The 21,642-nt window shown below is 36.0% G+C and overlaps 2 protein-coding genes across 5 annotated transcripts; one reads left to right on the top strand and one right to left on the bottom strand.

The window, feature by feature from the left end:
- Positions 1-862: 862 nt before the first annotated feature.
- Positions 863-1,892, bottom strand: LOC110372042 (uncharacterized). Its single transcript, XM_021328555.3, has 3 exons — positions 1,729-1,892; positions 1,281-1,557; positions 863-1,147 (listed from the first exon to the last, which is right to left on the bottom strand). The coding sequence occupies exons 1-3, from the start codon at positions 1,779-1,781 to the stop codon at positions 944-946; spliced, it is 534 nt and encodes a 177-aa protein (XP_021184230.3). The 5' UTR covers positions 1,782-1,892; the 3' UTR covers positions 863-943.
- A 98-nt stretch (positions 1,893-1,990) lies between these two features.
- On the top strand, positions 1,991-21,590 carry LOC110372048 (cryptochrome-1). Of its 4 annotated transcripts, none has more exons than XM_021328564.3 (14): positions 1,991-2,192; positions 11,190-11,340; positions 13,886-14,032; positions 14,501-14,688; positions 14,931-15,047; positions 15,276-15,409; positions 15,545-15,640; positions 15,748-15,830; positions 15,931-16,057; positions 16,371-16,553; positions 16,963-17,130; positions 17,657-17,780; positions 18,901-18,960; positions 20,463-21,590. In XM_021328564.3, the coding sequence occupies exons 2-14, from the start codon at positions 11,211-11,213 to the stop codon at positions 20,550-20,552; spliced, it is 1,647 nt and encodes a 548-aa protein (XP_021184239.1). In that variant the 5' UTR covers positions 1,991-2,192; positions 11,190-11,210; the 3' UTR covers positions 20,553-21,590. The 4 variants fall into 4 exon arrangements, with proteins under 4 accessions (XP_021184239.1, XP_021184238.1, XP_063893493.1 ...); XM_021328563.3 differs by lacking the exon at positions 1,991-2,192 and adding an exon at positions 8,875-8,999; XM_064037421.1 differs by lacking the exon at positions 1,991-2,192 and adding an exon at positions 9,075-9,332.
- Positions 21,591-21,642: the final 52 nt, after the last annotated feature.

Genomic DNA, 21,642 nt, shown 5'->3' with positions numbered 1-21,642 from the left:
AATGGATACGAAATTATGGTATATTCATTATTATTTACCTATAGTAAATATTATATTTATTATCTGACATTATTAAATGAAACTTTTAAGCGCCTGACAGTAAACTATTAGCATGCGACCGTGACATGAGCTAGGTTGATGAACTTTGCTTACAAGATAGCGACAGGCACTCCGGTAAAAGTTGAAATATTAATTTTTTTGAGGCCAATAAAAAAATGCTTATGATATGCTTGAAAATTATGTTACTTCTTGGCAGGTACAGAGAGGTAAATAGCATTTATGGAAATACAGAGGGCAAGCATGTGAAGAGTACATAAAGAAGTAGGTAAATAGGGAGTATACCTACCTAGAGGACTACTCCAACTCCATATGTACCAAGATTAGAGTACTTAAGGGTAGTAAATGGAAAGACATAGGCGTAGTATATAAGCAGATAGGGGTAATACATAAGTACTAAAACTAGTACCCACCCCACCTATAGAGGGAGAGTACATAAAGGTAATTAAAAAGGAGTACCTAGTAATGTTTTTAGAGTGAGTACATAAGGGAGTATACATATAGGGGAAGTACATAAAAAGAAGAAAAGAGTGTATAAGTATGCAAGATCTGCCAGAGGCTCCATAACTTTACACTATTAGCCTGTAAATAATACTTATTTATATTTTGAGTGAGGAGTAACTTGATTAGCTCCAACTTTATGTGCCTCAAATCATCATCATCATCATCATCATCAGCCTATCGCAGTCCACTGCTGGACATAGGCCTCTCCAAATGCACGTGCCTCAAATACCTAGTTTAAATCTAAGTGGTCTTTAATAATCTGTACTTCAATGACTTTTATAGACTGATTGAAAAGACATAATGAAATGCATTATCTTTTTTTATTTTGGTAATTTTCTAAGTAATTTACACACTAAAGCCTTAACCTAACATAAAAACTTGTCTATTCTATTTCTATGATGCCTCCGACCTTGGTCAGGGCTTCTTTCAGTTTCTCTGCCTCGTCTTTAGACACATCAGCCTTCACAACTGTAGGAACGCTTTCAACAAACTTCTTAGCTTGCACCAGGTTGAATCCTTCTAGAAGACTCTTGACCTCTTTGATAAGGGCCACTTTCTGTTTGTCATCAAACTTGGTGAGTTTGACCTGGAAAATTAATTAAGAAAAAGAGGTTACATTACAGTGAAATAAGGTTCTATTTAGCGGCAAGTCCTTGAGAATCTTGCCTATTAGTATTGTATTTGAAGGCCTATCAATTCTAGTCTATCAATATACTTACAGTGAAGCTAGTCTTCACAGCTTTAGGGGTAGCTTCTTCTTCATCCTGAGCAGCCGGGGCAGCCATAGCAAAGCCCCCCATAGGCATTACAGGGGCATCAGGAAGATTCAATCTCTTCTTCAATACTTGACTAAGCTCTGATACTTCAAGGAGGTTTAAGGTTGTGATTTCAGAGACAATCTTTTCAATTTTCGGTGAAACTGGCTTGTCTACGCCTTCTGGCACCGGAATGGTTAGAGAAGGAGCTGCTTGGGCTACTTCTTGGCGAAGAATGGCACTGAAATAAATAATTCGATCATATTAGACTTTAGTGCTTCACATTTTTAGATGAATTTAATAGAAAATTACGTAAAAATCTCAAGCATAAAATGATTTGGGACACAGAAGCTTGATAATCTTTTACTGAAATTGAGGTGAAAAATACAATACTATTTGTTTGTTTTCTTACCATCGTGAAAAAGAACGCCACTGAAGGCCCTTCATAATCCTGATGCCGTTCATGATTGTTATTATATGGGCTTTTTATCACGAAAATTCAGAATTCTGTTCCCCTTTTAGGTTAGGAATTAACCTTTTTCTACGGTGATCTAAATGGATCGAAAAATGACATTGACAGTTTTATTCGTGACAATGACATGTTTGAGTTGACAGTGACAACTTCCTGTGCTGCACACAAATGTCAAAGTCATTGCGTGTTCCTGGTGCTCTCCCGATTAGTCCCGATGTAAATAATAAATATTTTGTACAGCTGTAATCTGTAATAAATGCCCTGAGAAATGTATTTTCCTACACGATTCATATTTCCTTCACTGTTATTATTGATTTGTGGCGTGTAGTTACTTGCCAGCTGAAGATGGAAACATAAGCTAAAGAAGTGCTCAAGATTTCGATAAACTTTTCTTGGACACTGAGGTAAGTTAGTGGTAAAATTAAGTACTGTTTTTGACCTATATATTTAATGTTCATACCCCTAAGACGACCCACTGACCTAAAAACCGCTCAATTGAAATGTGACGATTGTTATAGACAACAAAATTTAAACACTCCAATACCACAGCTTTTACATATACCAAGGACTAACTTATGATATTAGTCAACAACCGTAAAAGTAAACTGTAAATTACAATAATAGTTTTTGCCACACTTACTAAATAGGTCAAGAAAATACAATTTAAGCCTTGCTTGGTCTTGCTTTTGTGAATATTGCAACTCTTCTGCTAAGCCTTTTCCTATTTGTGTTGGGGTTGGCTTCCAGTTGAAATGGATGCAGCTGAGAAGCAGTGTTTGGCATGGAGCAAGCTATCTGACCTCCCCATCCAGTTCCCCAGGGAATATATTTCCCTTGGTCAGAGTTTTTGGCTTTTCACTACCAGTAACAATTGCCAAACGTACAAATGACAGCGGTGACCCACCGATTTAACATGACTTCCCACTTTTTGTTTGATTGGGAGTTTTGACATTATTACAGTCTATTTAACCTTGGATCTTGAGCTTAAGACAAAACTACATACAAAGTTTTTATGTATATTCCAAGAACAATAAAAATTGGATTCATAAAGTTGTTCACAATGCTATATAAATAAGAAGTCGCCCCTAAGACAACCCACTGATCAATTGTGTTATACAATGAGAGATTTACAGCTCAGCTGCCATTTTCATTCACGTTCAAATAGTGGATCTTTTGTTTGACTTTTCTATCATTAAATTATTAAAAAAAAAACCTTTTTTTACCATGTCCTTAACTTTCTTAAGAAATACAAGGTCTAATTTGAACTATACTTATTTATCCATTCTTTGTTATTTTTTTTTATTAGCCTGTGTTGTCCCACTTCTGGGCAAAGGCCTCCCCCATAGCCATCCATCTTTCCCTATCAGTCGCTATTTGTGGCCAGTCCTTGTGGAAGCTGTCTAAATCTTCTCTTTTTTTCTAATTTCTTTCTTAAATTTTTCTCTTTGTAAATACTTCATTTAAATACATTATTAGTTGATTCTTGACTCAAGTTTATATCAAAGTGTCTGCTAAGACATCTAGTTGCTATTTATAGCTAAACAAGCCAATTAAAGTCATTTAATTGCAAGATTAGAGATAAACTTGCCTTGTTGATGTTGCTATACATACTGCAAAGTATGTATGTTTTATTGAAGGAAAATTATACTTTATATCAGGTTAGTAACTGACGTTTTACTGTCTAAGCCATTGATTTTCATTAATTAACTGGTCACTTTTTTTCATAAAATTGAAATATCTTCTAAAGTGAAAAAAAAATCTGTGTGTTAGAAAATGCCTCATCCTACTAATATTATAAACGCGAAAGTTTGTATGTATGGATGTATGGATGTTTGTTACTCTTTCACGCAAAAACTACTGAATGGATTTTAATGAAACTTTACAATAATATAGCTTATACATCAGAATAACACGTAGGCTACAATTTGTAAACATATTGTTCGAAATACTAATCCTGCGCAGACGAAGTCGCGGGCACCAGCTAGTAATACATAATTAAATGAAATAAATCAGTAGACATATAAAAATTACAAACCATACAAAATTGACTCATCATTGCTACGCAAAACAAGATATAGGTAAAATGTAATAGAACACTCGCTAACCTTCATAGATACAAGCAAACAAAACATAAAGCCCAAACTAATTGAACAACAGGATTAGCAAAACCTACTCCAAACCGCCTGCCATACGAAATTCAACCTTACACGGTTGTAATATGAGCTACAATTACTGCATAATCGTGTAGTTTGAAACATAGGCACTGCAATTGCATAACGGGCTGGATCTAGGTCATCCATCGCTTTGGTAAACCGCCGATCCGATAAGTGAAGACCAGTCAGGAGTTGTCAATTTGTAATGGAAAACAAAGGGTTGAATTTATAATTAAAATAAATATTCTTTCGTAACTTTGTACGAGTAGTTTGTAGAGCTAATTTCTGTTATGCCATACTCTTTCCTTGTAAAAGGTTTCATCATCAGGAACTATGGAACATATTTATCATAAGGATTATATTTTACTCTTAATTTTTATAACTCTCCACAAATCCTAGTACCTACACGAAATGATTCGCTTTGTACAAATAGAAAACGCCAAAGTTTTACTGTATTATATTTCCTATCAATGGTGATGGCATCTCCGATTCCAATTGACATGAATTGATAGAATTAGGGAACAAATATAATGACCACCATAAAATGCTTTGATACCCTTAGTTTTGCAACCAGAAAAATCTACTGAACACCAGAAAAATAAAGTCTAAAAATGTAATAGTACCAGCTATTTTAGTCACGACTTCACTTTAAATTGTATTCGACCACCAAATTTAGTAAATGATCACCAACTCTTGACGACCAAATTAATGTATTATTTTTGCCTAAATAAGTCACTGTGATTGCCATAAAATGTAGGCTTATTATCAAATAAAGTATTATGATGCCATATTAAGTTATGTGTCCGGCTTGCAATGCATGCGTGAGTGTCAGTATGACGAGTGACAGGGGAAAATGGAAGAAAATGACATATTGCGCCGACCCCAAGTAAAATTGGGAACAGGGCAGGAGAAAGAAGAAGAAGAATGTGTTTCTCAATACACTCCCTCGAAAACACACTCTTATCGCACTGTTTAGAGGCATGCAATAGACAATTTTCCACCCTAGTGCAGGAAAAGGGTCCCCATAATGTAATTACATTTATTGTATCAGGCCGAACTTATTTTTTTGGAGTCAGTTTACTTAAACAGGATAGCAAGATGTAAAAACTTTGATTATCATTTTATATTAAAACGCTGGTATAATTTTGATGATCATTCACTACTTTTGGTGATCATTTACTACTTTTGGGATAACAATGATTTATTTGGACTCATTTTGCTTAAATAGGATAGCAGAATGTAAAAACTTTGGTTATCATTTTACTTTAAAATGGTGGTTTAATTTTGGTGATCATTTACTATTTTTGGCTTGCGCATGATTTATTTTGGAGTAATTTCACTTAAATGGGATAGCAAAGTGTTAAAACTTTGGTTATCATTTTACATTAAAATGCGAGTTTCATTTTGGTGATCATTTACTATTTTTGTCTGCTATTTGTTACTATTTCTGGTGATCAGTTAAACATAAGCCATAGAATTACACGTCGTGGGATTATCTTCGATAGTATCACTGTTCATACAGTGCCTTTAATAATCGAACAGACGTAAAAAAATGTTTTTATAACGCCAAAAAAAAGGGCTTTCACAAGGCACCATTTTTCGACCACCGCACATTTTTTACCTATGCATTTTCGAAATACGCACGTAAAATCGATCTTTTGATGTTTTTTCGCTAAACAAAAAACCGCTCTGTATTCCCCTTCGTAACTCCTAGTTTTAATCATAGGACCACGGTCAACACGAGTATGACGTAACATGCAACTAGGTACGTAATGCAAGGAGTTCTATAATTGTATCGAAGATTGATTTAGTAAAGGACAGATTTCCTCGAACCTATTGCTTGCCTATTTTAGGTACTGTTGATAATTGTATATTGTTTGGATGACGTAGAGAGTGTTCGTGATTTGTATGGGGATGAAACCAAGGCTAAATATTTAATAGTATTGCCCGTATAGGTACAGTTAGTTGCCTAGGTGATAATTTTAAATCTTCAACTTTACTATATTCAATAGGACCTCGTGACCTCGGTACCCGCGTAGCGCGACCACTTCTCACAGATGCCAGGGACTCGGTTTCGATTCCCGAACTCTGGGGCCAAAATCGCTTTGTTGGTTGTAATGAAATTTTCACTAAACATCTCGTCGGGGAGTTGGCGATACGGTTATTAGTTTGCAGTTTCCTTATCTTGCCTGAAGTAGGAAGTTACGTGGGGCCAATACCGTAAGTTATTGCTGCTATGTATGACCTATATTGCCCATAGTATTAGTTAATATAGCTTTCAGTATTGAAATTGCTTGATTGGTAAGGTTGCTTGGCTCTCCTAACGTGTTTTTGACCAATCTAACGATGGATGGATTGTGTGTTAATCGATGGGTAGTGAGGTTACGCTAGATATTTAAATGAAGATGCAGTACCGACCTCTTTACATAAGTCAGATAAAGATAGAAATAGAAACGAAATGTAACTAAACAAAAGGAGCGTAATATTTTACTGCCCGGGGGTAAATAGGGTCATTTTTCTTATGAAAATGTAAATAACTTGATGTCTACGTAACTCTAATAATTTTGAAGTATTCTCGAAAATTGTTGATTGCGAAACAATGGAAAAATAATTAAATTTAGATAATGATTATGAGTTGTTTTACCAAAAATCTTTGCTACAGCGTTTTCTATGGTTTCCTTTGCAATTAGAAATAAATGTTCTTGCTTTTTCTTCGTTAACTTAAACAATGCAATGTTCAGAATAATACTGAAACCATATTTTCGGCTGGCCGTTCTTTGAATTCGTAAATACCTGGAAAAAAGTTATGCTTCGATGTTATTTTTTTTATAAATTACTCGTTACTAACTCGAAGCAGTTAAAATAAGCCAGAGTTGCTTTTATAATTGAGATTGATTCGATATAAATATTATTAATTATAGTGACATTTAAGACAACGTCAGGTCCCGTTAATTATTTCAGACTTATCTAAATTCTGTAAGTAACGGTTTTTGTTTCGTTAATGTGTTGCATAGAAATTGAGAGGAGACATCTGAATGAGATTAAGGATGAATGAATTATGGGTAAGACGATAATGTTATAGGTAGAGCGAGACAGAGTATTCAGTTGATCGCTCACATAAATATTATAGATTCTTCTTCTTCTTTCGTGTCGATGACATGTCATATATTGGCTACACTATGTCAGTCCAATATGCCGCCACAGCGCGAGACAGATAACAGATGAAAAGACAGTTTTGGCGTAATAAGTTAGAAAGAGTCCCACTTGGGAGTTATTTTGTCAAACTAGCACAGTTGAACATGAAACTCCTGACTGACACCAGGAATCTCTTGAAGCAAGAAATGCAAACAAATAAATACTCAGACATATTAATTGAAATGTACCTGTTTAATAAAAAATATGTCTATACCAATGATCTAGTCTGAAATCTGCGCCAGACATAAAACCGATAATATGACTCAATCCAGACAACGCTATGTTCTGTCATCAATGATATAATAAATGCGTAGATAGTTTTACGATGTTATTTTCAAGGTATTTTTACATAATAATGTATTTTGAATGAATTGTAATTAATGTGAAAACTGACTCGGCAGTTTGGATTATTACGAAGTAATTAGCTTATATCAATGGACTGCTCCGTCGTTAATAAGTTAGGCATACCTAAAATATAAATAAACTGGACACTTGGACTTCTCTGGCGTATGATCCATGACAATTACTAGGATAGTTGTTGAGAAACCCGGGCCCTAAAATAAGCGTGTTAAGAAAAGCTTTTAAAAAGGTCTGAAATTCCCAAACCCCGTTGAGCAAGCATGGTTATTAAAGCTTATTGATTCTCTGTAGTAGATGTACAGTGTGCCCTGCAGTGGGGGTTACACTAGAAGGCTGTATTTGTAATAGGTACTAAATACTCAAGCTTTGAAAGTTCGCAAATTGGGCGTTTTGAATGTGTGAATGTCGAATCGCATTATCAAAACTACGTTCTAATAAACAATATATTTGCACAAGTAAGGGGATCCCACATAAAGGAAGTTTCCTTGGAATATTAAACCCGTGGAAAGTTCTCGATGAATTTACTCATGATTGTGTTTATAAATCGCGAATACATGGATAATTTGCAAAGTGGATCAAAATTTGTAGTCGGTGTAGTATTTTGCATTGCTTACATTATTATTTATAGATGGTATGAAAACCCGAGGGGGGATCAGAATTCAAACCTTCAAGAATTATAAAGTTACTAAGGACTTTGAAATATTAGCCGTATTTTCTATCGGTTTTATACTTCCTTAATACTGACTGACTTTTTTTTCTTTAGCTAATATTGTCCCACTGCTGAAGGGCCTCCATCAAAATCAAAATTGTTTCTAACTGAAACAGTTCTATTTGTAGCTTCAGTTTTCAACAGTTTGCTTTCTATGTACGTAGGTAAGTCTCTCATTGTCAAGGTTTTGATTATCTGCGTCATCTGAAAGGTAGCTGTGTATTGTGTATGTCAGTGTTTGTAAATCTGTTTTGAAGTTTGGCTTAATCACGTTTTGTTGTCACAATGCCAAAACCATCTAAGCCTATCTATTGAATCAAACAACCCCCAAAGCTTGCAGATTTAGAGGTATATTCACGTTTGATAACCAAACCTACAAACTTATCCCGTTCCAATGCAAATCGATAGAACATTCTAGAAACAAGTAGGTCTAGTACGCATGAAAGTTACATGCATGTTTCATAAAACGACCACTGAAGGACTATACAATGAATTAATATCCCACCACTTTTGCGACTTGTGAAACTTATACAACCGCCCATGTTTGAGCTACGTAGCCCCTTTCCGCCCTCCTGAAAAGGAAATCTGTAAAGTCCTCCGTAGCTCACGTACGGCTGGTCGGTTGTATTTCAAAGGTTGCTTATTGTGCGATATCGGTAACGTAGAATGTTCTAGAAGGTACGGTTTTATTTGCTTCTGAGTTTTGCGGAGTGTCGCTCGCCCTCAGTACGCATTCGTCTCTCAGACCAGAGGCACGTGTTGGAGATTTAAATTTGCAATTGATCGAGTTTGTTGTGAGTATGAGTGATAATGGTTTGTTTATGACGTTTTATTTGTACTTGAAGTCGATTTGTTGTGATAATTAAGTCGGTGAGTTGGTCATTAGAATTGTTTTGTAGCCGGTGCTCGTTGCATAGTGCAGTGCGTTGGAGGGCGCGTTGATTGCATGTCGATGTTAGGTTCACGATAATGTTTACGGAAGGCAAGGTTTTACAGTCGTAATGTTTATAGCTAGTTGTGTTGTGATTTGTAGTCGTGTTTGCCGTGTTTTCCGGCCATAATATTGTGTTTTCATAATTAATTTTATATTATTGTGGAGAAAAGAAATTATTCGATGATCTGTTGAAGTAAGTGCTTACTGAAGATTTTGCATGAATTCTTTTTTATTCAAATGATTGAAACTGATGCAGGATATAAGCTATTTCCGTATTTAATGGTGCGATGCTTGAATATTATCAATCTAAACAATGGGATGGTCAATAAGGACTTTATTGCGTCGATGAAGGTCAATTAATGTGTGTATGCAGCTCGATTCTCTCTTGAATTTCTTTACACTTAGGATAAGAAAGAAAACTTTGTCTCCGAGAGTTTACGTATAGTGACTAATATTTTTCTGAAATGTTCAGGACTATCAAATTTTTATGAACAACTGTATTTTATTTGCCGTTGATTAAGATTTTGACTGCGTTTTGAAAACTATTTTAGAGGTGTATAGACTCGTGTCTTTTGTTTTTTGTAATATTTAGAAGTACGACGTCACTATATTTAAAATTCCAATTTGAGCTGAACAAAAGCAAAAGTCGGTCAAGAAATGTTTAATTTATCTGGTGCATCCGTGCATCCTACAGTTTTTAGGTGAATTAATATGAAATGAAAACTCTGCATCTGTCATTCGATCGAGCTTCGATTTTATAAGTCAGCCTTCAATGAGATGAATTGAACAGCATTTTATGTTTATGAGATATAGAGATATTCCTTTATTAAATGTGGTATTTTGGTTCATTGCAAAATCAATATCCAAATCCATTTTTCCAGTTCAGAAGCGACGATGCTACTTACACACATTAGTAGTAGTAATATCACCACTTTGGGGCTGAAAATTGATTTCCAATCAACATGTTGTAGAATACAAATGGAATGGAGACCAGTTCCTTTTGGATCCTATGTTCCATTACTTCTTTAAGCCTTCAATTAACAAAAGTTAGAGAATCATAGCATGTACTTATTATACCAAGTTCAAGGTTATCAGCAACTGGCTAATATAAATAGGTAACACTTAAACTAAACATCATATTACTCATATCAAGTTTCCTCATTTTCCACCGCTTATGTTTATAATTGTGCATAACTTTATGCATAATATCGGTTGTATGCACTTGCATAACGTTATCGGCGTTATGTCACGCTAGCTAAGTTCTCAGGGTCATTTTGTTTCTATTGCTAGTGGTTAGCTACGCATTTCTTTTTATAGACAGATATGGTAAGTGAGAAAACTTTCCTGTTCATACTCCGACCATTTTGTCAGTACCTACCAACAAAAATGTGGGCTACTCGAAATCAGCGGACTTGTATTTTGGTTATTAGGACTCGTTCTTCAGCTTTTACATTTATGATTATGACTAAACCTATTAGTATGTGTATGGACTTAAATTGAAGATAAAGGTGGACAAGAGTCGATCCTAGAGGTGCTTCAAAACGTTGCCAAGTAAATGGTAGGAAGCATAAAATGCAGTTCAAATCGCTTAACCTCATGCATTGCTCTGGCTTCATTCAGTTTAAGTTTCCAAACCTTGAATTCCATCATGTGCAGTAGATCTGTCTCGTTACGTAAATGGCGTCTTATTTTTCAAGGGTTTTTAAAGGGCGGTCTTGGCAGGTTTTTCTTGGAATTGAGTAATGTTTTTCTAGAGACTGTGTAGGCGGACAACTTTTCAGACTGCTATTTGTTTTGACTACTTAGTTATGACCGTAATTTCTCTACATTCTAGTAGACTAGTAGCTGCGTGGTTTCAGCGTGAGAGAGGGTCGAGAGATTTCCTCGATAAAACCACCATATTAGTAGTAAATCTTTCGAACAATCCCGCTGCAAAATTACATAGTTTTCGATTAAACTTTACGCTTATAAGCAACCTTTCCATCATTACCTTTTGCAGTATCAACTTTTCCCAATTTTCATAAATTTTATGGCCTTTTTTCGTTCGCAGGGATAATTGTGTAACGTCACAATGCTTGGTGGAAGTGTCCTCTGGTTCCGTCACGGGCTGCGTCTCCATGACAACCCGTCTCTTCACTCTGCGCTGGAAGAGAAGGGATTCCCTTTCTTCCCTATCTTTATCTTCGATGGAGAAACTGCTGGTGAGTCTTGGCAATACTTTTACTATGTTTTTGATGGTATTTTACTTAAATATCTCTGGAAAAGAGTTGAGCTTTGCACACAATAAAATTATAGCGGTCATTATAACTACAAGGTTTTTGAAATGCAACAATCTAGGCAAAACATACCTATCTACATTTCTATGTTGTATTATTAAGTCCCATGTAATGGTCATCACAGAAATAATGAAAAGCAATTAATATGAAGCCTAACAGGTGTTACCTGAAACCGAAGGGGTAACGGGGGGATAACGAATTAGTTATGAATGCATCGCCCAGTAAATAGGTCACTAAATGAATGCATATATACACTCAGCGGCACGGAATCTGGCCCAAGCACATTTTGGCCTTATAACCATTATTTAAATGAAAAATCTGAATTTTTATTTTAAAATTGTTTAATTTACTCATTTTCCAATAGAAAATGACTAACAGACAACAGAATTATGAGGATTTTCATTAAGTTTAATTGAGTTAGAAAACTGAGTCCTTTACCGCAATAATTACCATAAACTTTTAAATTCGTCATTTTTAACAAAACAGAAAGTTATCGAATTTTAATAATGGATGTTTCTTCCTCTTGATCTGATGAATGCTTGCATACGATCTGGCATGCTCTGGATCGTGTTTTTTTTCTCCACCTGGGAGATCTCCTCCCAGGCAGCTACCAGCGCGGTTTTCAGTTCACTGAAAGTCCGTGGTGGGTTACGACTTGCTCGGACCTGTCTTTTAAGCATGTTCCAGACATGTTCTACAGGATTCATGGCTGGGTTTCTTGCAGGCCAGTCCAATTTTTGAATACCGACCTCGAACAAGTAATCGGTTACTCAAAGAGCTGTGTGAGGTCGAGCATGGTTCTGCATTATACGAAATTCTTCACTTTCTATGAATCCCTGACAGGGTAAAACATGATTTAGAAGAATCTCTTCAATATACCGCACTGTTGTCAGACGACTTTCGACAGTCAATAATTCAGTACGGGCTTCTGAACTTCTGCCTCGACAAACCAAGATGGACCCACCATGAAAACCGACTGTTTGCTTGGTAGTGGTGGGAAGAAACCATTGTCAGCGCTTTCCTCATCCACGTTCATGGCCGTCTGGAGCTCTTAAGACGACTCTGCATTCATCGATCCATAAAATTTTACTCCATTGGTCATGCGTCCAATTTGCATGTTCTCTTACAAACCTAAGTCTGGCTACGCGATGGTGCGGGAGGAGTTCCGGGCCTCGAGTTGGTCTTTGAGCACGCACATCCCGTTCCTCTATCCTTCTTCTTATTGTGCACTTACGGACGTTGACTTCTCTTGCTGTTTGCAAAGGCTGGCGTATCTCTAACGCAGTGAGAAACCGATTTTTCATTATTGCACGTACGATAAATCGGTGGTCGTGCGCCGACGAACACCTTACACCCCACTTTCTGGTCTTCTTGTGTAAAGGCCAGTCTGGTCATGCATTTTCTATGCATATCTTTCACTTATACGCGGTGCACTTAAAGTTTCAACCATCTTCCACTGCGTACGCCCTTGACGTCTTAGCAACACTCTTTGAGCAACTTGAGCTGCAGTAAGGGTAATTTTCAGATCAAATTGTGAAAAAAGAGAAACAAAAAACGATCATAATCATTAATTTTTTTTGGAACGTGCTTGGTACTTCGGCAATTTCTATCTGAATTTAAACTTAACTTTCTGCTTTGTGTTCCAACAACGGAATCTGCTTCTAGTGTTATAAAAGTTAATCAGACACACATTTTTCTGTATTTTAATTAACAAATACGAAAGGACAGACAATATGTCATATGAAATTAGAATTTACAACAGCTATCTGGGCTAATATCTACTTGTGTTTGTTTGGGCCAAATTCCGTGCCGCTGAGTGTAGGAGAGCTGAAAATGTTCTAGGCTCTTAGTAACATGTTTTTGAAAGGAATTTGAATTTATTTTTGGGTGACATGCGAAATATTTTTAGTAGCGAATTGTCAATAGACCACTTTAATTACATAATAATTATTGTTACTCAAATTGCCTTGATAAATAATTTTTAATTGCAATAACAAATGATTGTAGAACTTCCTGCTAAAACTCGTAAGCAAAAGCTATTCTTGGACGTAGCGGATCAATTCCAAATTCCATTGATGAAATGTGATACAATACCACCCATAAATGGAATAACAAACTATATGCAGGTATACCTACATGTTATGTAGCATTACGTAAGGATTTATTTATGAAATTCTCATTTTTTATAGACGACACTATAATAGACAAGGTTGTAACATTGGCATTCCCTTTCAATTCTGTAAAATTATGAAGAGGGTTGTCGTCATCATTATCATCATCCTCCTGCCCCTTATCCCAATTTTATTTGGGGTCGGCGAAGCATGTTTTCTTCTTCCATTATCTTCTATCTGCCGTCATCTCACAAGTAACATTCTTTCTTAGCAGAGAGGGGTGTAAGGTGTTTTTTTTTTCTCAACATTTATAATATTCACGGGACTGATTATAGTTTCATACTTCGACTATTGTTTAGGTACTAAACTGGTTGGCTACAACCGTATGCGGTATCTCCTGGAAGCTCTCGATGACCTGGACAGCCAGTTCAAGAAGTTTGGAGGCAGGCTTATTATGCTGAAGGGAAAGCCTAATGTCGTATTCCGAAGACTTTGGGAGGAATTCGGTAAGGTTTTGACGATGTTTGATTCTGTTTTTACAGGTCTTACATTTGGTGTATAACGTTGAAGGAATAGGCGACTTTCATTATTATAGGCAAACATGTCCTGCTGTGTTAAGAGTCTCATCTCGATCCATAAGATCTCTGATACATATAAAAATTAATGCTACTTTTCATTTTGATTTTATAACCCAAGAACGGGGTTACCTATCCAAACCAAATGTTTTGTTCGGACTATTTAGTAGATGGTTTATGTGAAGTTTGCACAAAATCGGTCGAGCGGTTCTTCATTTATACGTAGCGAAGCGTACACGGGGCCGCTAGTTCCTGATAAATGAGGTTGAAATGTTCTAGAGTATGTTACATAACTTTTACAATATTGTGTTGTCCAAATAGTCAATATCGATTGATGCTGTGGTTTTGTATCACCACTATATAAAGGGTAAAACTTCAATCATTATATTTTAACACCAGGCATCCGTAAGCTCTGCTTCGAGCAAGACTGCGAGCCAGTATGGCGGGCGCGCGATGACAGCGTGAAGAGCGCCTGCAAGGAGATCGGCGTGGTGTGCCGGGAACATGTCTCTCATACTCTATGGGAGCCCGAGACTGTCATCAAAGCTAATGGGGGGATTCCGCCGCTTACTTACCAGATGTTTTTGGTAAGTCGTCTTTGGAAGATTTTATTATTCAAGGCACCGTGTGGAACATGAGTGGTATAAATTCGTAAACCTGAATATTCTTTAGTGCCGTTTAAACTTGTAAATGGTTTTGATTAAAAAAGGGTTCTTGTTTACCTATTGATCTTGTAGGTAATAGTCTTGTAGGAAATAAAGTCGTAAAGAAATGCCGTTACTTGAAGACCTATATTATCTTCTTTATTTCGATTTTCATATAATTTTAGCATACGGTAGCAACTATTGGTGATCCCCCGCGCCCAGTCCCCAACATCGACTTCACGGGAGTCAAATTTGGTAGCCTCCCCGAGTGCTTCTACCAAGAGTTTACGGTCTACGATAAGGTGAGAAGACAACTCATTTCCTTGTGAAAATATTATGACTTCTAACAATCTGTAGGTACTTCTTCTTCCCACGTAGGTATTTGTAATCCCAAGAGAAGGTGACGCCACTGAATACTTAATTTTAGACAAGGTTTCATTAGTCAAATTGTGGTCCCATGTTCGTATATAAGTAAGTAGTCTTGAGAAGGGCTACAGCTCAATGAAATGTCTTATGTGTTTTGTGTTCAGACTCCTAAACCTGAAGACCTAGGCGTGTTCCTTGAGAACGAGGACATCAGGATGATTCGTTGGGTGGGCGGAGAGACCACCGCGCTTAAGCAGATGCAACAACGTCTGTCTGTCGAATATGAGACATTCCTCAGGTATGTAGAATAATAACATTAAGGTCCCAAGTTTTTGTTAAAAAAATATGTATGTAACATTTTTAAATTACTCTAATGGCGTATTTGCTGGAACTGAAGTCCGTTTCTCAGTTAGAAATGTGTATGTGTTTTCAGGGGTTCGTATTTGCCGACCCATGGCAACCCTGACTTATTGGGACCACCGATATCTTTGAGCCCTGCGCTGCGATTTGGATGTCTCTCAGTGAGGAGGTAAGAGATTGAAAAACTTATCAAATAAAAATTATACTTCTTTCTATACTGGTAAAGATGTTTTTGGATTACCTCATGTTATGTATTTAATGTCGAGATTTTTGTAGCTTCTACTGGGCTGTGCAAGATCTTTTCCGTCAAGTGCATCAGGGTCGTCTCACCACCAATTCTGCATCTCATTTTATTACAGGTAAAGACAGCTTAATCTTACTGTTGTGTTAAAATCTGCTACTGGCATTTGACGCTCTTGCAAAATTATACTGATTGATACCTTTATTGTACATCAACAGGTCAGCTAATCTGGCGCGAATATTTCTACACGATGAGCGTGAACAACCCTAACTATGGCCAAATGGCTGGCAATCCTATCTGCTTGGATATCCCCTGGAAGAATCCTGAAGGGGATGAGTTGCAGAGGTATGTGTATTTTCGTCTGCCTAACCTTTCTTTACTATGTTTTTTCTCTTCTCTTCTATTCTATCCGGTTTCCAGACGAATACTACTCCACAACCCAGTTGTCAGGTAAAACTATAACCTTTCTTCATCTAGGATTTTTTCAGACTTGGAAGTTAAACTTATGTTTTTGAACAGATTACGACAATGAGTTTCATTCATAATTTCAGTTTTTCATAAGGTTCCTCACAGGTTTATTCGTCGCAAAATTTTCGTATTTCTTTTTCTAAGAAGTAATCAAATGTTCGTTACCATCCATAAAATCTTAAACTTCCAGATGGGTAGAAGGCCGCACCGGTTTCCCGTTCGTGGACGCAGCAATGCGTCAGCTGCGCACGGAAGGCTGGTTGCACCATGCGGCGCGTAACACTGTGGCCTCGTTCCTCACTAGAGGCACGCTGTGGCTGTCGTGGGAACACGGCCTTAATCACTTCTTGAAGTATCTGCTGGATGCTGATTGGTAAGTAGACTTTTGTTGTTGCCCTTGACTCTAAATCTAAACTAATATTATAAAGCTGAAGAGTTTGTTTGTTTGAACGCGCTAATTTTAGGAATTACTGGTCCGATTTGAAAAAATGTGTCAGTGTTAGATAGCCCATTTTTTTTTCAATTATGGAAGGCTATAGGCTACTTTTTATCCGCGTTCGTGCAGAATTTTTTTACGGGAGGTTTCCTACGGGATGCGGGTGAACCGCTGTCAGAAGCTAGTATTTTATATGTGACTATGTGTAGGTAAATGATATGATGAATTATTAGATTTTTTTCGTAACATTTTTTACCGAAACGAATACATGGAATAATTAGTTTTGAGACTTGTAACATTTATTTGTGTAAATATATTAATTAATCTTTTTTTGTCTGTATTGCAGGTCAGTCTGCGCCGGCAACTGGATGTGGGTATCATCATCAGCGTTCGAGGCTCTGCTGGACTCGGGCGAGTGCGCGTGCCCCGTGCGGCTGGGGCAGCGCCTCGACCCCAGCGGCGAGTACGTGCGCCGATACGTGCCCGAGCTAGCGCGCATGCCGGTGGAGTATATGTGAGTGTTCCAATTATTTGGCCATGGAGTTTCTTGCCCGTCCTTCTCCATAGGAAGCTAATTTTGGAATGGGCAGCTAGAATCTAAATTGTATATTTGTGACGTTGATAAGTGCTTGTGAAGTCCGTCTAAATGAATTAAATGACTCGATTTTGACTTTGTTGCATTGATTGTTACTGCTGAGTGTACTGTCTAGTGGCTCGGCCCAGCTTGACTTAGTTTGCCATGAGTATAGAATTACTGAAATGGCTAACGGCATTGCCCATAAATACCATAGCAAACGAATAGGTTCCAAAGCGAAGTTTAACTTTACCAAAAAAAATATCTTAAAACTGTATTGTATACTTTGTTATGAATTGAACAGTTGTTTTAAGAACATGGAACGTTTATGTTGTCATTGAACTTGGTCTCATCATCATCCGAGGCTTTTCCCATCTACGTTGGGGTCGGTTTCCAGTCTTACCTAATGCAGCTGAGCACCAGTGCTTTCACTGAACTAGATGTTAGTCCTACTATTTCATTCCAGTTACGAGCCGTGGAAGGCGCCTATCGACGTACAAGAGCGAGCCACCTGCGTCATCGGCAAGGACTACCCGGCGCCCGTCGTCAACCACTTGGTGGCTGCTCAGAGGAACAAGAACGCTATGAAGGTAAGTTATGTTGTGTGGCCTTTTTGCTGCGTGAGGACAAATTTTTGTGAGCGATATAAGAAACTAAATGTAGTAAAAAAAATCGTTATTAGATGTTTACGGTGTCCTGTAGACAAAAAATAAATTGAAAAAGAATGCAGGTCTGTCTCGTGAAATAAGACATGTCGTGTCTATTTTCCCGTAAGTGACATATTGCATTTTGACAGTTCTGTTTTTTTTTTTAAATTAAATGAGAAGGTTGCTAACACTACAGCGCCGAAATAAAAATACTATACTGTTTCAATGAACAAAACGCTACACAGATATTTGTTAATTTTAAGCAATAAATGTTCAGCAAAATTATGATTTTAAAACGCTTTTTGACTTATCCCAAACGATAGTTGAACTAATGCGTCTTGTTACTTTAACGTCAAAAGCGATTTAAAATCTATTTTTTTTTCACAATCATCTTCATTTATTCGTAACCCATCGTATACATTTGTGCTAAGTATTTGTTTATTTAATATATTAATATAATATGTATCAGAACCCTTCGCTTTGTACACTCGTTAATAAGTTAATTGTTTTGTGAAAACAGAACTTTTAGCTTATTTATGAGAGAAAAGCATGTATAAATTGTTGTTACGACAAATTGTACGGTGATTAACGAAGTAGTTTGTTCATTAATATTTTCTTCTTCAATTTCTATCCGCTTACGTATTTAGTGAATGTTTAAAACTTCTTTCTTTATTCTTCCTTTTGTATCAGGTGAGTAAAAGCCCAAGACATTACCTTTTCCACGCTACAGTTAGATACAAATGAGTATAAATGACTGGAACATTGAAGGAGTAAGCATATTCTCTGGCTGAATGAAATCACCTTTATCTACATTCCACTAGCCTGGTAGACCAATAAGGCTTCTAAAAAAACACATTCTGAAACTTTTTAAAGGAACTGTTTAAACCGTTAATTTTTGTAACTAGTATCTATCTATCAATTCACATTTTAGTTCCTCACTTCAAAACATATCTACCTACACATACAGTAAAAAATAATATGATAATGAACCGTCCAATTTGTCTCAACAACAAACAAATACATGAAGACACAACCCCAGTCGAAATGCCCTTATCATCCGCAGTGGTTGAGCCGCACTGTCGCCGACCGACTGCAGAAGGACAGTTGGCTCGACATAGTCGGGGTTCGTAGCACTCTTACCTATACCCCTCCGATGTAAACCATTCTGTTTCGCACACCATGGAAATGTTAGCCAAGGGAATGTAAGAATAAGAACCATTGTTGAAAAATGAGCTTTTTATCCATGGAGTTTAATGTCATTTTGGAAAATTGAGGATCACTTAAATATAATATCATGCATGATTTTCACGGCTAATTCGTACCTACCTACATAAATGTTTATGGTAGGTCCTTAATATCTTCATTAAGTCAGTTCCGATGGTCATAAGGACCAGCCTAAAGATTACGGGCATCTTCTAGGAGTAAATTTTAACCACATTTAAATGTAAAACTCACCTCTTTGTTACCACCATAGCTAACAAACTGTGGTTAATGGATCCATGGGGGTGCTGGTTAAATATGCAAGATTTTTAAAATTCTTATACTAATTTATATCTCCTGAATTCTTTACTGCTCTGTTTTCTGTTTCTTCTAATTTGATTTGGCAGATTTTCGCTGTGAACCGAAATGGTCGCCAAAATATTGCCATGTTCAAAAACTCTCAAAATATGTTTTAGCTATAATATTTCTTTTTCAATAAACAAAACTAACATTGCCTTTAATTTTGTGATTTCAAAACATTTAATTATAAAATATATATTAGATAAAATTAATATTATTTTGGGAATTTAACACTATCATTTTTCTGAAATATCTCTCCCTTTAACACTTTTTATATAACAAACTGTATTATTTACAGCTTGTACTGAAACTATTTACAGAATGACTTTACATACATGCACAAACATTTGGGCTTGAATCTACTTCTATAAAATAATAGTTAATATCAATCCTTAATATGCGATGAACGAACATACAATTTGCTTACATTTACAGCGTCCATTTAAAGATTGATATTTTCATATTCATACACTTTGTAAACCTACCTACTATATTTATTAAGCTCATTCATGTTTTTCATGATATTATTTATTTAGTTATCTTATTATTGGACTTACTTAATGTTTTGTCATGTTCTTTAGTTGAAATTTTATTTTATTTAGTTTTCTAACATACTTTTCATATTTCATTCTATCTCATTAACAGCGAAAGAGATGCAAGAGAGTAAAGTAGGCCTTGTCTAGCTCAGCTATTCTATTCGTCTCTATTCTATGTTAGTCTAGCTGTGCGATTGAAGACTACTGTTTTCTCTTTCCTACTATTTATAGAGTAGCAAAATAGGGAAGCTTCTGGGAATTCTACATCACTTTTACTTTGTTAAGCTATTAATTGGGACTATCTCACTGTCAAATTGTTGACACCATCAACCAATTTACACACTAATGAGAATCCATTTGTATCGGGATATTCATAATCATGGCCATTTTTATTATCATTTAAAGAAAATAGTTATATTCTAAAATCCTTGGTCTGTGGTGTTAACTAATTTTCTCTCAAAGTTACAGAGCTGCTGCTGCTGAAAAAAACTCGTAATAAATTCTAAAATACCCATTTCATTGCGTGCAGGAACTCCGTCATATGTTACAAAAGGCGCCTCCCCACTGCTGCCCGTCCTCAGAAGACGAGATCCGACAATTCATGTGGCTCAACGAGTAAGCACGAACGGATTTAGACTCTATTGTCACGCAGTAAAGGTTAAAATTAAGACAAACGGCATATCGAGGTAAGATATTGTGAAGTAAGATTTTAATGTACCAAATACTAGATCGTGTTTGTGTTTAGGTATGTGTATTAGGATTTTTTTCTATACAGAGCTTGTACAATAATTTCACCTAAAATCAAGAGAAAAACGTTGAATGAATTTTCTAGAAACTTGAATTTAGTACAGGCCTAAATTTACTTCAGTGGAATCAATGCAATATAGTTGCATTTTTATACCTACCCTTCGTGGTATTGTAGTTCCTAATCCAAATAAAGTGTTTTCAGTAAAAAAATATCTATATTTTTGTTAATGTTAAGTTTCATGGTGCAAACTATATAGTTTATTTTCATAGATCTGTTTTGAGTACAAGATATTAATATAATAAAAAAAAAGTTATTTTATAGTCACAGTGGCTTCCATTATACCATTAACAAAAAAAATATAGGTGGCTTATTCGCCATTTTACATAACATTTAACTGATTTTCAAATGTAATAGCGCCTTGAAACTTGTTACTTTCATAGAAGAAGCCGCTGTGAGCATTTTGTTACAATGCTTGTCGGTCAATCCAACCCAGTTGTCATTGTATCACCAAAGTTTTAATAACAAAATATACCTAAATATTATACCTAAGTAAAATGTTCGTATTAATGTCCTAAGTAGAATAAATATAGATGATTTATAAATATCAAAGATTTGGTAAAGTGATAGAATGTGTGATGCTGAATAATTTTTTAAGGTTTCTCCAAAATATTCGAAGTATTGCAACTACCTCTGATATGTAGGTACTCTTTTTCGAATAGGACAGCAAAATATATTATTTTTGTTTCTTTATAGGTGTATATCTTATTTCTGGCCCAAAATGAAATGTATTTTGAAAATTTTGTAGTCTTGAGACTCTTTATGTTTATGAAATATGTATGTCTGTTATTGCTCTAAGTATGTGTAACACAGTCTAGTCTTTCTTTAGAATTAATTGGCTATTCATTAAAATTGATTCAAAATGTGTTTTGAAAATTCATTAATTAAAACATTCATCTTCATG

Source organism: Helicoverpa armigera, chromosome 2 (genome assembly GCF_030705265.1).
Source record: "Helicoverpa armigera isolate CAAS_96S chromosome 2, ASM3070526v1, whole genome shotgun sequence".
Classification (NCBI taxonomy): domain Eukaryota; kingdom Metazoa; phylum Arthropoda; class Insecta; order Lepidoptera; family Noctuidae; genus Helicoverpa; species Helicoverpa armigera.
This window is presented reverse-complemented; position numbering and strand designations above follow the sequence as displayed.